Below are 14,348 nucleotides of genomic sequence, written 5' to 3'. Positions count from 1 at the left end.
ATATATTAAAACGCTTTCACAAGGGAGACCTGGTCAAGAGGGCATCCTTGAAATTGTGTAGGTTGACGATGTGTCCCAAATGGCACCTTGTTCCCTATATAGCATTTGGGGCACTGGTCAAAAGTAGTGCACTGTGAGTAGGGTGCCATTTTGAGAACAAAATGATAGAGTGGTGAATAGGACACTGTACTATACCTTCCATGTGCAATGAGCAGCTCCATGGCCTCCTCCACCCTGGCCCTGAGAGAGTCCTCACTGGCCAGGAGCAACAGCAGCTGGGCTGGGGAGAGCTCCAGCAGCATCCCAGTGATCTTACTGGCAAACGCCTGGAGAGGAAGGACCAACACCAGTCAGTCACATTATGGAATGTGCTGACAATGAAATCAAACAAAAATTTTCAATGGAAATCAAATTTATCAACCCATGGAGGTCTGGATTTGGAGTCACACTCAAAATTAAAGTGGAAAATCACACTACAGGCTAATCCAACTTTGATGTAATGTCCTTAAAACAAGTCAAAATGAGGCTCAGTAGTGTGTGTGGCCTCCACGTGCCTGTATGACCTCCCTACAACGCGTGGGCATGCTTTTGATGAGGTGGCGGATGGTCTCCCGAGGGATCTCCTCCCAGACCTGGACGAAAGCATCCGCCAACTCCTGGACAGTCTGTGGTGCAACGTGGCCTTGGTGGATGGAGCGAGATATGATGTCCCAGATGTGCTCAATTGGATTCAGGTCAGGGGAACGGGCGGGCCAGTCCATAGCATCAATGCCTTCCTCTTGCAGGAACTGCTGACACACTCCAGCCACATTAGGTCTAGCATTGTCTTGCATTAGGAGGAACCCAGGGCCAACCGCACCAGCATATGGTCTCACAAGGGGTCTGAGGATCTCATCTCGGTACCTAATGGCAGTCAGGCTACCTCTGGCGAGCACATGGAGGGCTGTGCGGCCCCCCAAAGAAATGCCACCCCACACCATGACTGACCCACCGCCAAACCGGTCATGCTGGAGGATGCTGCAGGCAGCAGAACGTTCTCCACGGCGTCTCCAGACTCTGTCACATCTGTCACGTGCTCAGTGTGAACCTGCTTTCATCTGTGAAGAGCACAGGGCGCCAGTGGCGAATTTGACAATATTGGTGTTCTCTGGCAAATGCCAAACGTCCTGCACGGTGTTGGGCTGTAAGCACAACGCCCACCTGTGGACGTCGGGCCCTCATACCACCCTCGTGGAGTCTGTTTCTGACCGTTTGAGCAGACACATGCACATTTGTGGCCTGCTGGAGGTCATTTTGCAGGGCTCTGGCAGTGTTCCTCCTGCTCCTCCTTGCACAAAGGCGGAGGTAGCGGTCCTGCTGCTGGGTTGTTGCCCTCCTACGGCCTCCTCCACGTCTCCTGATGTACTGGCCTGTCTCCTGGTAGCGCCTCCATGCTCTGGACACTACGCTGACAGACACAGAAAACCTTCTTGCCACAGCTCGCATTGATGTTCCATCCTGGATGAGCTGCACTACCTGAGCCACTTGTGTGGGTTGTAGACTCCGTCTCATGCTACCACTAGAGTGAGAGCACCGCCAGCATTCAAATTGACCAAAACATCAGCCAGGAAGCATAGGAACTGAGAAGTAGTCTGGTCACCACCTGCAGAATCACTCCTTTATTCGGGGTGTCTTGCTAATTGCCTATAATTTCCACCTGTTGTCTATTCCATTTGCACAACAGCATGTGAAATTTATTGTCAATCAGTGTTGCTTCCTAAGTGGACAGTTTGATTTCACAGAAGTGTGATTGACTTGGGAGTTACATTGTGTTGTTTAAGTGTTACCTTTATTTTTTTGAGCAGTATAAATATAATGCATTATAAATTAGATAATGAATGGATACTGCATTTACAGATTATAGATAATTTAACTATAATTTATGCGCTCATTTGACTGTAAAGCTGGTAGGTACCGGCTGCATAGCATGGACGCGGGGGTACAGCCTCTCTCCCAGGGCCTGTCTGTGGGCAGGCAGGGGGTCAGGTTCATCACTGGGGTTTCCCTCAGAGGCTGGCCTGAAGGGCCGGGTGTCAATGGACAGCTGTCTCCTCGAGTCCCTGGAACACACACACAGAAGGGAAGGTTAGCTAGCGCCCTCAAACATTCTACACCATCGTGCCGACCCGAACCAAACTGGCCAGTGCAGGCCATTGTCTTACGCCAGATCGCGTCACTCCTACACAATGTCAGTCCCTCAACCGATCAGTCTTGTAGGACGTGGAACTCATCTATACAATTTGGATTTTGCTCATCCACCTAACAGTAGTTCCTAATTGTGGAAATCGCTCCGCTCTCGGTAGCTATGACGCACTGGCTACTACAGCAAACCATGCTCCAGCTAACAGCCAAGTACAAGCTTGTTTGAATGGTCATACGGTAGCTAGTTTAACAGCTTGTTGATGAAGTACAGAACCAAAGTTAATAAACTGTTCTAAGAAATCAGAAATCATGATTCTGATTGACAGCTGCCATTGTGCCTCGCTACTTTGTAACATTTGGCCAACACGATAACGTGGTAGAGAGCAGTCAGCTGTGCTGTAGAACTCGGCATGCTAATCACAGCAGAACAGATATCACGAAAACTCATGTGTATTGCTAGAGCTAAAGGGAGTATTCAGCATGGAGTGTGTGAACTGGTGTCAGAATCCTTGTCTTGTCATATGGATTGATTAGAAATGTTCGTACACATATAGAATTTCATAAATACGGATTCTACCACCACAATACACCTTCCCTAGATATAGAATTAGGTAGTGAAGACTTACTCATTACATTTTTGTTAAACATTAGCTACAGGTTTATAGTTTTTGGTAAGATTAACTGACTCGAGGATGAAAGGGGGTTCAGTGAACAATGTCACCTTGGTAACATTTTTGAATGTTAGGACAGCATATTGTAGCCGTACTTCTTTTTAGCTATCCCATGAGTGTTTGCGAGATCAGACAGATCAGTGCAGACGGCCGCCATGTTATCCGACGTGAGACAATGCAGCGCAGGCCAGAAACTATGGTGGATGCGTAACCAGGTCAGCTAGGCTCGGCTCAGCTCAGTAGTGTAAACATTTTTATTTTTTCAGTGGTGAGAAGTATAAGGCTATAGTTACAACTTTCAAACTATGTTGCATTTGGATTGCTTTGTGTAATACCCCCAGCAACTGATAAGTAATTAATCTACAACGTGGTTGCATCAAGTTCCAAAAAATTCAACTTTGTGCACTAGTTGCAAGCAACAGCCAATCAAAATGAATGCTTCGCACATGATCCATTTGAAGGTTCGGAACTCCGACCCAGTTGTCATGTCAACACAGCTGTCAGTGCTGCGGGAACCGCGATCAAGGTTGGTAGAAGAGACATTAGCCAAACGGGAGCTGTAAATAAATATTGGCATTATGGGAAGTCATGGTTAAGGTACATGGTTTGGTAGTCAATAAATGTAATTTTTGAAGTGAACCCAGACCTCAGACCAGTTTCAACGAAAAAGGTCCAACATGAACTGCACTAGCTAGCTTAGGTCATTGCGAGCTTGGTTAGCTCGTTGCTAGCTAGCTAAATAACATTTTCATTTTGACTATCTAGCTAAATTGTACAGCCAGCATTTTGTCCAAATCCATTGTTATACAATAACCATGCGGTTGGATAAACAATTCATTAGTGAAATCCTGATGTACTGCAGCAGATGACATTAGGTGAGTTACGACTTCTCAAACCATATGACAATGCAGCTTCAATTTGATTGGCTGTTGCACACAATTTCAATCACGTTTGAGTTACTTAGTGTATCAGCAAAGTTGCTTGAGATGTCACTTGCGACCTCTAACTGCAACTAAATTTGCTTAAAGGTTGCTTTGTGTAACTCCAGCCTAACACATTAACAGATGGTCAAATGTTTTCTGAAAGGCAACATGTCCTAATAGCCCAAAGCACACTACAACCACAGGGTTGGCGGGCAGGGAGGTATGTCTCACCTGTCTCGGTCTCTCCTAGAGCCAGCTCGGAGCCCTCCACTCCTCCGCTCCCTCTCCCGGTCTCTGTTCCTCAGCCGCTGCATAAGATCTACACACAGAGGGAGACTTTAGGAAAGATCTATACATCTCTGTTCTCTTCTGAAATTCCTCTTGCTTCCCCCAGAGTGGTGGTAGTAGTAAGTTATCACCACCACCATGTTAAACTGCCATTTGAGTTAAGTAATTCATAAATTGACGCTAGTAGTTTCATACTCAATGTCATACTTGAGTTGTAATCGTGATGACACGTACTGCTGGCCTGCATGCCCTTGCTGACGCTCTGCACACAGTCCAGGTTGGGCAGCTTGTCATTGGACAGGAAGGCCAGGGCGATGGCCGTGTAGAAGCTACGGGCCACGCCACTACCCTCGCCCGGCTCGTCCTTGAAGGTGACCTTGACGCGGTGCACAGCCATGGGTGTGGTGGTGCAGCGCCGTCCAAAGTGGGTGTTGAGCTGCCTCATGGTCTGCTGGATCAACTGGTCACGGTCACGGTCCACCTCCAGGGCCAGGTCACGGGACTGGAGGTTACGGAGTTTCTCCATCTCCCGGCGGAACTTAGACTCCTTCACCTCAAAACCCCCCAGCTCAGTCAGAATCTGGGGACGGGGTCAGAGAGACGGGATTGAATGTCTGGTTAGATCTTCAACTGTTTTTAATGTTTAACCGATTGTTTTTTTAGTCCTGATCTCATCTTGATAATTGTACTTTTCTTCATTACATGTTTGTCTGTCAAGATATGGGGACAGAAAGCTGTAGTGCCTTAGTGACTCGTCTACTGTAATAAAAACATACATTTGGATCTGGGATTCTGATTGGTTGATAGCCATTAGTTATTCACGATAATCCACAGGTAAAGCCTTTTAACAGTTCCATTTGAATTATCAATGCACTGTTCAACAGCCCAGCCAGGCAATTCAAACTTTCTAGCCCATCATCTTGGTAATGGTATTTTTTTATTTTGTGTCTAGCTGTATATTTTTGTGGATTTCATTGTATTAAATGGTTTGAGGTTGGAGAAATACTGTAAATATAAATGTTTAAACACCAATCCCTGAGTGTGCATACCGATCCAGGCTCTGCTCCAACATCCTCCATGAAGACGCGCCCGAACAGCTCCAGAGACAGACGCCAGCGGCCCAGCAGCATGTCATGGGAGATCACCATCCCCATGAAACTACAGTGGGGTCTGGAGAGGACAGAGAGATGATATACTTCCTGGTTAATATTACAGTGGGTTCTGGAGAACACAGGAGAAGGCACAACAATGTTACGTCCTTGTTAATACAAAAGACAGGAGAGTAAGGGGCATTTACATATGCAGTTGTAATAGGCAAAGAGAGGGAGAGAATTGAGTGAGGAACATTTTTTATTTATTTCTTTATATAACCTAACTATATTCATTGTTTCCTTACTGAAGAAAATCAAACTGAGAAAGCAAACCTAGATGGAATTTTCATTTATTTACTAGCCACGTGTACCATACCTAAAGGAAGGGAGCGGGGGGCCATCACTCTCAGTGAGGCCTATTTCAGCCAGGAGGCTGCTCTTCAGCTGGGCGGCTAGGTCGTGGGGTGAGGGGCCTGGCTTTGGAGCCACTAGCTCCTGGTCCATGGGCTGGTCCTCTCGGCCGCGCTGACTAGTCTCCATACTCATCACGTTCTTCAAGTTGGCTGAGTAGGACATCTTAGTGGGTAGGATCTGTGGGATCCATGGGGACACAACACAGCTGTGGCTATAGAGAATGGTGCTATAATTAATGTTTTTTTAGGATGGAAAAGTACTGTGAAGACTGTGGCCCTGCTCCAAAAATTTGAATAATCTTTCCTTCCTCTTTTTCCTTCCATGAAGTGCTAATCACTGATCTAACATGGATTGGCGTTAGCAAGCTTTCCAGTTTCCATTGCATTGCTTTCACCAATTCAGTCATGTTAGACCATGGATTCTTTCAAGAAAGGAGGGGGGGGGGGGCATGTTGATTGAAGGGATGAGGGATAAAGGAAGGAGGCATGATAAGAGTATTAGAGCAGGGCTGGTGTGTTGTTAGGGCGCGCAGTGTGTTGTGTACCTGAGAGGAGCCCATGTTAACCTCCATGCAGCTGCGGTCCAGGGTGGCCTCGGCCAGGCCCTTGCTTGCTGTGTACGAGGACGCGTACAGGCCCTGACTAGGACGGCCAAACAGATCCTCCTTCCTTGCATTGGGCTGGGAGGTAGAAAAATGTAAAATAAGTTGCAGTGCCATATTATTGTAACAAACTAAAAGAGATTAGCAACGTATTGGTAGTGGTGGATCTATTGACTTCTAGAGTAGATTACACAGCTTGCTCCATAAAGCTATAAGTAGGCAAAGAAGCTCTATAGCTGTGTTTTAACAATTACTGTCGTAACACTGCATTAAGGATTGTACAGAACAGGCTGTTTTGGGAGCCTGTTAGGACTTCACCTGCACATGTCACTTGAATTCCACTTTGTTAATAGAATCTCTCTTATAGGTAGTTATCAATAAAATGTCACAATAAGATGCAGAGTTATATTTGCCTGCTGGGGGCGCAAGGAGACCCTGAGCTTCGCTAAAACCATTGACAACTAAAATCCAGTTAAGGGGTTGTTAAATGTTATAACTATTTGGTTTAAAATACCATCACCTTGAAGAGCATAGTCAGAACTACACAGTTCAAATTACTCCACATTTAGCTCTGTCATCAGAGTTATACAGCAAAAAACTGCATGCTTGTCATGATCAGTAAAGAATTGATCATGTAATTTCAGATATGTGAAGGTAGACTCACAATATCTCAATATTGGCCACCATTAATTTGATAATTGAATTATAAGTGAACTACACCTGATTAGTTTGAGTGGTTTAGGTTCACTTCACCATCCTTTGTGGGCTCTGCCTGTCAAGCAGCAGAAGGGTGCATTTGCCGATGTAAGCCCATTGTTATCTTAATAATGGCTTACTTTGCAAGCTACCGGTAGAAACTTTGTACCGTTGGCTAAACGTAGTGCTAAGTAGAGCTAATGTAATGTACTGCTAACATTAAACCTTTTTTTGTATTTAATCGCAATTGCTGCTGACAGACATGATTTATGAAGCATGTCAAATTGGCAAACCAATAACTGATGACATCAATATGTCTAGTTTATCCTCTGAAAGTTAGCTTAACTAAAAGTCTATATCGTTTCATTTGCTTGGCATCTATAGAGGCGAAGACAGTAGTCCGAATGACAATATGACAAGGACTTGCCGATGTCAAGCTCTTTCAAAAGCATAACCTCTGATGAAGCAAGCTAAGTGAAACTTAGCTAGCTATATGCCAAATGATAGGTTACCCTCACGAATCTGAAAATACATGATCAATTGACATTGACTGATCATGAAAGCATGCAATTACTTACTGGTCAGTGCAAATGAAAGAAATGTGCTAACCTGCAAAAGGTGAGGCTGGTCTGCCAGGGGGATGGCCTCAGCCAGGGGGACCTCAAAGGGGTTGGGAGGGATACAGCCCAAGAAGGTCATGGAGTCAGAGCGCCGGAAGAACGGGTGGTTCTGTCCCATCTCAGCAGGGACCGTGTCATCCTCCTTATCCTGGAGCGTGGAACCTGAGAGGGAGAGAGGTCAGCACTGCTTCCTCGACATTGCAAAACACCACTGGGAAAGACTGACCAAAAAAAATGACTGTACATAGTTCAAACAACTACCTATCACCTACATCAGGGCTCTTCAACCCAGTTCCTGGAGAGCTACCGTCCTGTAGGTTCACAGCAACTGTAATCACACGCACCAGATTCTAATAATAAACTGGTTGATAATCTGAATCAGGTTACTTAACTGGGGTTGGAGTGAAAACCTACGAGGGTAGCTCTCCGTGAACAGGTTTGGAGAGCCATAACCTACAGTGACGTGAAAAAATATTTGCCACCTTTCTGATTTTCTCTATTTTTGCTATTGAATGTTATCAGATCTTCAACTAAAACATATTAGATAAAGTGAACCTGTGCTTACAAATAATTAAAGTAAATAAACATTTTGGTTAACAAAGTGATGCAACACCCAATTCCCCTGTGTGAAAAAGTAATTGCCCCCTTACACTCAATAACTGGTTGTGCCACCTTGAACTGCAATGACTGCAATCAAATGCTTCCTGTAGTTGTTAAGTCTCTCACGTACCTGTGGAGGAATTTTGGCCAATTCTTGCATGCAGAACTGCTTTAACTCAACATTTGTGGTTCCATGAACTGCTCGTTTCAAGTCCTGCCACAATGTAATTTCAATTGGGATTAGGTCTGGACTTTGACTAGGCCATTCCAAAACGTACAATTTGTTGCTTTTTAACCATTTTCATGTAGAATTGATTGTGTGTTTTGGATCATTTTCTTGCCATTTGACCCAGCTGAGCTTCAGCTCAGAAAGATGGCCTGACATTCTCCGGTAGAATTCTCTGATACAGAGCAGAATTCATGGTTCCTTCTATTAAGGCAAGTCATCCAGGTCATGAGGCAGCAAAGCATCCCCAAACCATCACCATGCTTGACCGTTGGTGGGAGTTTCTTACTGTGCAATGCAGTTTCGTTTTCACCAGACATAAATGGGACCCATCTCATCCAAAAAGTTTACTCAATTTTGCCAAAAACCCCATGAATAATGAATGTTCTATGGACAGATAAGTAAAACTTTTTGGACGACATGGGTCCCATTATGCCTGGCGAAAACCAAAGATTGCATTCCACAGTAAGAACTTAAACCAATGGTCAAGCATGTTTGTTATTTAACCCTTATCTTACCAGTTGAGTTGACTGAAAACATTCTCATTTACAGCAATGACCTGGGGAATAGTTGGGGGGGGGGGGGGTGAATGAGCCAATTGTAAGCTGGGCATGATTAGGTTACCATGATGGTATTTGGTATTTTATTAGGATCCCCCATTAGCTGTTGCAAAAGCAAAAACGTTTTTAAAAAGGCACACATCAATGCACACAAACTCTTGGTCAAATAGGGGAGAGGTGTGGTGCCGAGAGTTGTTGCTTTTTCTGAGTTTTAAAACCAGGTTTGCTGTTTATTTGAGTAATATGAGATGGAAGTTCCGTGCAATAAGGGCTCTATATAACTGTACGTTTTCTTGAATTGGTTCTGGATTTGGGCACTATGAAAAGACCCCATGTGGCGTAAGTGTCCGCACACGTCAGAGCTGTGTGTAAATTAACTAGGCAAACAATTTGGGATTTTCAACACGTTTCTTATAAAAAGAAGTGATGCAGTCAGTCTCTCAACTCGTAGCCAAGAGAGACTGGCATGCATAGTATTTACACATCAGCCCTCTGACTACAATGAAGAGCAAGACGTGCCACTCTGTTCTGGGCCAGCTACAGCTGAACTAGGTCTTTCCTTGCAGCACAGGACCACACAACTGGACAATAATCAAGATTAGACAAAAATCGCCCGATTAATCGGTATCTGCTTTTCTTGGTCCTCCAATAAATCAGTATCAGTGTTGAAAAATCATAATCGGTCTACCTCTAATTTAGATACTGACTGTTAGCACTTGGTGGCCTAACGCAACACCCCAAAAGAAAAGGCTTAAGGTGAAGTTGCAAGTTCACTTTGCACAACACTTAAATAACACTTGACACTTCACTTGGCTCTGAATATATACAGCAACTGAGGGCCAGACTTGGAATTTAGCCAGGACTCTTACGATAAGTGTCATGAGATCTTCAGTGACCAGAGTGTCAAGACACCCGTTTAACATCCCATCCGAAAGACTGCACCTTACACAGGGCAATGGGATGTTAAATTTTTTTTAGACCAGAGGAAATGGTGCCTCCTATTGGCCCTCCAACACCACTTCCAGCGGCATTAGGGCTCCCAATCCAGGGACCGATCAGGACCAACCCTGCTTAGCTTCAGAAGCAAGCCCGCAGTGGGATGCAGGGTAGAAGCACAGCATGTGGTGTTAGTGTGATAGTTTGGGGATGCTTTGCTGCCTCATGACGTAGACGACTTGCCTTAATAGAAGGAATAATGAATTCTGCTCTGCATCAGAGAATTCTACAGCAGAATGTCAGGCCATCCGTCTGTGAGCTGAAGCGCAGCTGGGTCACGCAGCAAGATAATGATCCAAAACACACAATCATGTCTACATGAAAGTGGCAAAAAAGCAACACATTTTAAGTTTTGGAATAGTCTAGTCCAGTGGTTCTCAAACTTTTTATAGTCCCGTACCCCTTCAAACATTCAACCTCCAGCCATGTACCCCCTCTAGCATCAGGGGCAGGGCACTCTCAAATGTTGGTTTTTGCCATCATTGTAAGCCTGCCACACACACTATACAATACATGTATTAATTATAAGAATGAGTCAGTTTGTCACAACCCGGCTAGTGGGAAGTGACAAAGAGCTCTTATAGGACCAGGGCACAAATATCAATAATTTTGCTCTTTATTTAACCATCTTACATAAAACCTTATTCATAAAAAATTGTGACTAACTCACCACAGGTTAATGTGAAGTGTGCTTTAAAGGTTGCACATAACTCTGCAATGTTGGATTGTATTGGAGAGAGTCAGTATTAAATCATTTTTCACAGTCTATGCCTATATTTAGTTTAAGCTAGTGAGGGCCGAGAATCCACTCTCACAGAGGTACATGGTTGCAAAGGGCATCAGTGTTTTAACAGCACGATTTGCCAAGGCAAGAAACTCTGAGCGCAGCCCTATTCAGATACTTATTACATTTTTACAGAATCGCTTGTTGCAATTTCGATGAGGTTCTCTTGTTCAGATATCAGTAAGTGGACTGGAGGCAGGCCATGAAAGGGAAAATAATACAGTTTGAGTCATCCGTTTCGGGAAAGTACCTGCATAACTGGGCACCAAGCTCACTCAGGTGCTCCGCTACATCATATTCAACATTTTACATAAGCTGGAGTTCATTTGCACACAAAACTCATACAATGATTTAAAGACATGTGTGTGGTCCTTGTTAATGCAGACAGAAGAGAGCTCCAACTTCTAAATCATAGCCTCAATTTTGTCCCGCACATTGAATATAGATGAGTAGTCCCCCTGTAAAAAAACATCACCCAGATATGACGAGTTTCTAACACGATTGGCCTCATGCAAGCGGTCAGACAAGTGAAAATTATGGTCAGTAAATAAAACTAAGCTAGTCTCTCATTTCCAAAAAACGTGTCAATACTTTGACCCTTGATAACCAGCGCACTTCTGTATGTTGTAAAAGTGTTACATGGTCACTGCCCATATCATTCCATAGTGCAGAAAATACGAGAGTTCAGGAGCCTTGCTTTAACAAAGTTACCCATTTTCACTGTAGTGTCCAAAACATATTTCAAGCTGTCAGGCCTTCTCTTGGTAGCAAGAGCCTCTCGGTGGATGCTGCAGTGTACCCAAGTGGCGTCGGGAGCACCTGCTTCGCCCGCGCATTACCACTCCACTCCTGTCATAGCTTTTGCGCCATCTGTACAGATACCAACACATCTTGACCACCAAGTCCATTTGATGTCACAAAGTTGTCCAGTACCTTAAAAATATCCTCTCCTGATATCCTCTTCTGGAAACCAGGACGTCTGCCTTAATTGACCCCCCATAAATGTAACGGACAAATACCATGAGCTGAGCCAGGCCCGCCACGTCTGTTGACTCATCCAGCTGTAACGCATATAATTTACTGGCTTGTAAACAAAGGAGTAATTGTTTCAAAACTTCTCCTGCCATGTCACTGATGCGTCGTGAACCAGTGTTTGATGAAGATATTGTCTGTATAGTTTTTTGGGGCCTTTTCCCCCAGCATTGTCCCAGCCATATCCATGGCAGCAGGAATAAAAGTCCTCCACAATAGGATGGTGCTTGCCTGCCCTTGCCACTCAGTAGCTCACCATATAAGACGCTTCTAGCCCCTTCTTATTAATGGTATATGTTGATGTCTTACTACTTGAAAGTCGTCTTTATTCTCACTCAAGAAAACTTGGCTTATTTTTCAAATTGCCATGTTTCATTTCTAAATGTCTGCGCAAGAGTGAAGGTTTCCTGCGAGAGAGTAATGGTAAATGTGATTGGATGTTAATTATTTGGTTATTTCGCTGAACACTTAATGGTTTAAGTCTTTTTTGGCAGTGAAACGAGGCTACTCAGGTGAGAAAACCTCACCCAGATGTATAGCCCCGTTGGAAAATATAAAATGTACCGTTTGGAAACGTGAAGAATTTATATATTTTTTGGTGTGAAATCACTTTTATTTGGCATACCCCTGACGGCATTGCATATACCCCTGGGGGTACACATACCCCAGTTTGGGAATACCTGGAATAGTCAAAGTCCAGACCTAATCCCAATTGAGATGTTGTGGCAGGACTTGAAACAAGCAGTTCATGCTTGCAAACCCACAAATGTCGCTGAGCTAAAGCAGTTCTGCATGGAAGAGTATGACAAAACTCCTCCACAGTGACGTGAGAGACTGATCAACTACTACAGGAAGCATTTGGTTGGAGTCATTGAAGCTAAAGGTGGCACAGCCAGTTATTGAGTGTAAGGGGCAATTACTTTTTCACACAGGGGCATTGGGTTTTCCATAACTTTGTAATGTTATTGTAATTGTGTTATTTTTTTTCACTCAGGAACCCTTTATCAAATATTAGTTTTTGGTTGAAGATCTGATAATTCGGTATCAAAAATATGCAAAAACAGAGAAAATTATAAAAGGGGCAAATACTTTTTCACAGCACTGTATATTCACTAACAGTGACTAAAGGTGAGCAAACAGTTTAAGTGTCGTTTGTCAGATTTAAGTGACTCAAAAAGGGCAAAACTGTTTGTCTAATCTGAACTTAACTATACCTTTGGGAGCTGCCCTCTTCTTTTTGCCTCGTTTCTGCCTAACTGCCTTTCTTCTGGCTTGTCTGCCTTCCAATACCAGAAAACAACCTAACAGTGCTCCACATGTCAATGGACTAGTAACTCACTCTTAAAATGGCTATCAATCAAACTGAGGTGAAAAAGAATAGGTTAAGACACCTGTATGAGAACACTTCAAACAGAACACACAAATATCAAAGCATATTTTTCATTATTCGATTAACTTACTTTGATTGGTGTCCTCATCATTCTCATGTTCAGAATCTTCATTGTCCAGTCCCAGTTCCAGAATCTCTCGGCTCCTGTGGGGTAAACGAATAGAGTTAAATCACATTGAATATTTGACGTGCAGGTCATTTTCTCAAGTGAGTCAGTGGCTCCTTCTCAATTAAGCTTTCCTTGATTCCTCACGTCCTTCTCAAAAAGCATTGCAGAAGAAGCCAAGGTCAGAGGTGAGGAATGGAGAAAAGACAGTAGAGAAAGAGTCCGTGTAAACATGTCCATCCATTCCAGGGGAGTCAGTACCTCTTGCGGTCCATCTGCGTTGTGTCCAAAGTTGTCTGCTGGTTCATGGCTTTGATCCAGTAGATGAGGGCCTGGAAGACGTAGGCCACGTGTTTGAGAGAACACACATCCAGCACAGGCAGAACGTCAGAGTGCTCGTCATTATGGGAACGCATCAGAGACAGGGCGTAGTTCAGGAAGTCTCCCCGTGCTGACATCATCCCTTGACGCACTGTCAGCAGAGTGGCAGCACGTCTGGGAGGAAGAAACACACGTCAACACAGAAAGTGACTTGAAATATAATCCATAAACAATTAGAATGAGTGGCGGCCTATGAAACACTGCTGATTGCAAATAAAGCATTCGATTCCCCTATTATGGGTTACACTTATTTTACCCAGACCTGCGTCCCTCCAAGGTGCGGAGGCTGGCTTCCTCGCGGGCTGTCATGCGCTCCCTGCGGGCGGAGTGCTGCGAGGCGTGGAGGGGGTGGGATGGGTGTCCGGGGTCGCCTGCTGAGGACAGGGCTGAGCCGTAACGCAGCTGAGCCTCTGTAGAGTCCATGATGGACACCATCCAGTTCCACGTAGGGATCAGCTTCTCCTCAACAAAGTTCTGGTGGTTTAACAAACAGATAAGCTTGTTTCAGTCAGAACGTCAAACACTTGTGTAGTGTAAAAGTCAAAAATGTGCATCTCATCAAAACAGTTTGATTCACTTTATTCAGAAAGGTATCTGTATTGCTTCTTATCCCATAGGTACAACAATAATTACCATATAAAATACTTCCAGAACCACTTTGTTGACACCAACATGTTTCAATTTTCATTGAAAATAAGAATTTGTTCTTAACTGATTTGCCTAGTTAAATAAAGGTCAAATAAAAAAATTGGTAGGTAACAATGCAAATTTGTATTTAAACAAAAAAA

General features: G+C 44.1%; 1 protein-coding gene across 20 annotated transcripts in view; it reads right to left on the bottom strand.

The window, feature by feature from the left end:
* Nucleotides 1-14,348, bottom strand: part of LOC112222787 (E3 ubiquitin-protein ligase UBR5) — a 43,167-nt gene that overhangs the window by 3,409 nt on the left and 25,410 nt on the right. For 11 of the 20 annotated variants that reach the window (XM_042304800.1, XM_042304811.1, XM_042304804.1 and 8 more), the window contains 12 exons: nucleotides 13,817-14,034; nucleotides 13,441-13,674; nucleotides 13,144-13,217; nucleotides 12,898-12,984; nucleotides 7,475-7,647; nucleotides 6,113-6,247; nucleotides 5,531-5,745; nucleotides 5,113-5,233; nucleotides 4,259-4,643; nucleotides 4,007-4,094; nucleotides 1,955-2,099; nucleotides 196-326 (listed from right to left, as the gene is read on the bottom strand). In XM_042304800.1, coding sequence (XP_042160734.1) covers nucleotides 196-326; nucleotides 1,955-2,099; nucleotides 4,007-4,094; nucleotides 4,259-4,643; nucleotides 5,113-5,233; nucleotides 5,531-5,745; nucleotides 6,113-6,247; nucleotides 7,475-7,647; nucleotides 12,898-12,984; nucleotides 13,144-13,217; nucleotides 13,441-13,674; nucleotides 13,817-14,034 — 2,006 coding nt within the window. The remainder of the gene's footprint in view (nucleotides 1-195; nucleotides 327-1,954; nucleotides 2,100-4,006; nucleotides 4,095-4,258; nucleotides 4,644-5,112; nucleotides 5,234-5,530; nucleotides 5,746-6,112; nucleotides 6,248-7,474; nucleotides 7,648-12,897; nucleotides 12,985-13,143; nucleotides 13,218-13,440; nucleotides 13,675-13,816; nucleotides 14,035-14,348) is intronic. The other 9 variants (XM_042304817.1, XM_024385548.2, XM_024385551.2 and 6 more) reach the window with 6 other exon arrangements.

This window comes from Oncorhynchus tshawytscha, linkage group LG23, assembly GCF_018296145.1.
Source record: "Oncorhynchus tshawytscha isolate Ot180627B linkage group LG23, Otsh_v2.0, whole genome shotgun sequence".
Classification (NCBI taxonomy): domain Eukaryota; kingdom Metazoa; phylum Chordata; class Actinopteri; order Salmoniformes; family Salmonidae; genus Oncorhynchus; species Oncorhynchus tshawytscha.
The sequence above is the reverse complement of the archived record's forward strand: the minus strand, read 5'-3'. Positions and strand labels throughout refer to the sequence as shown.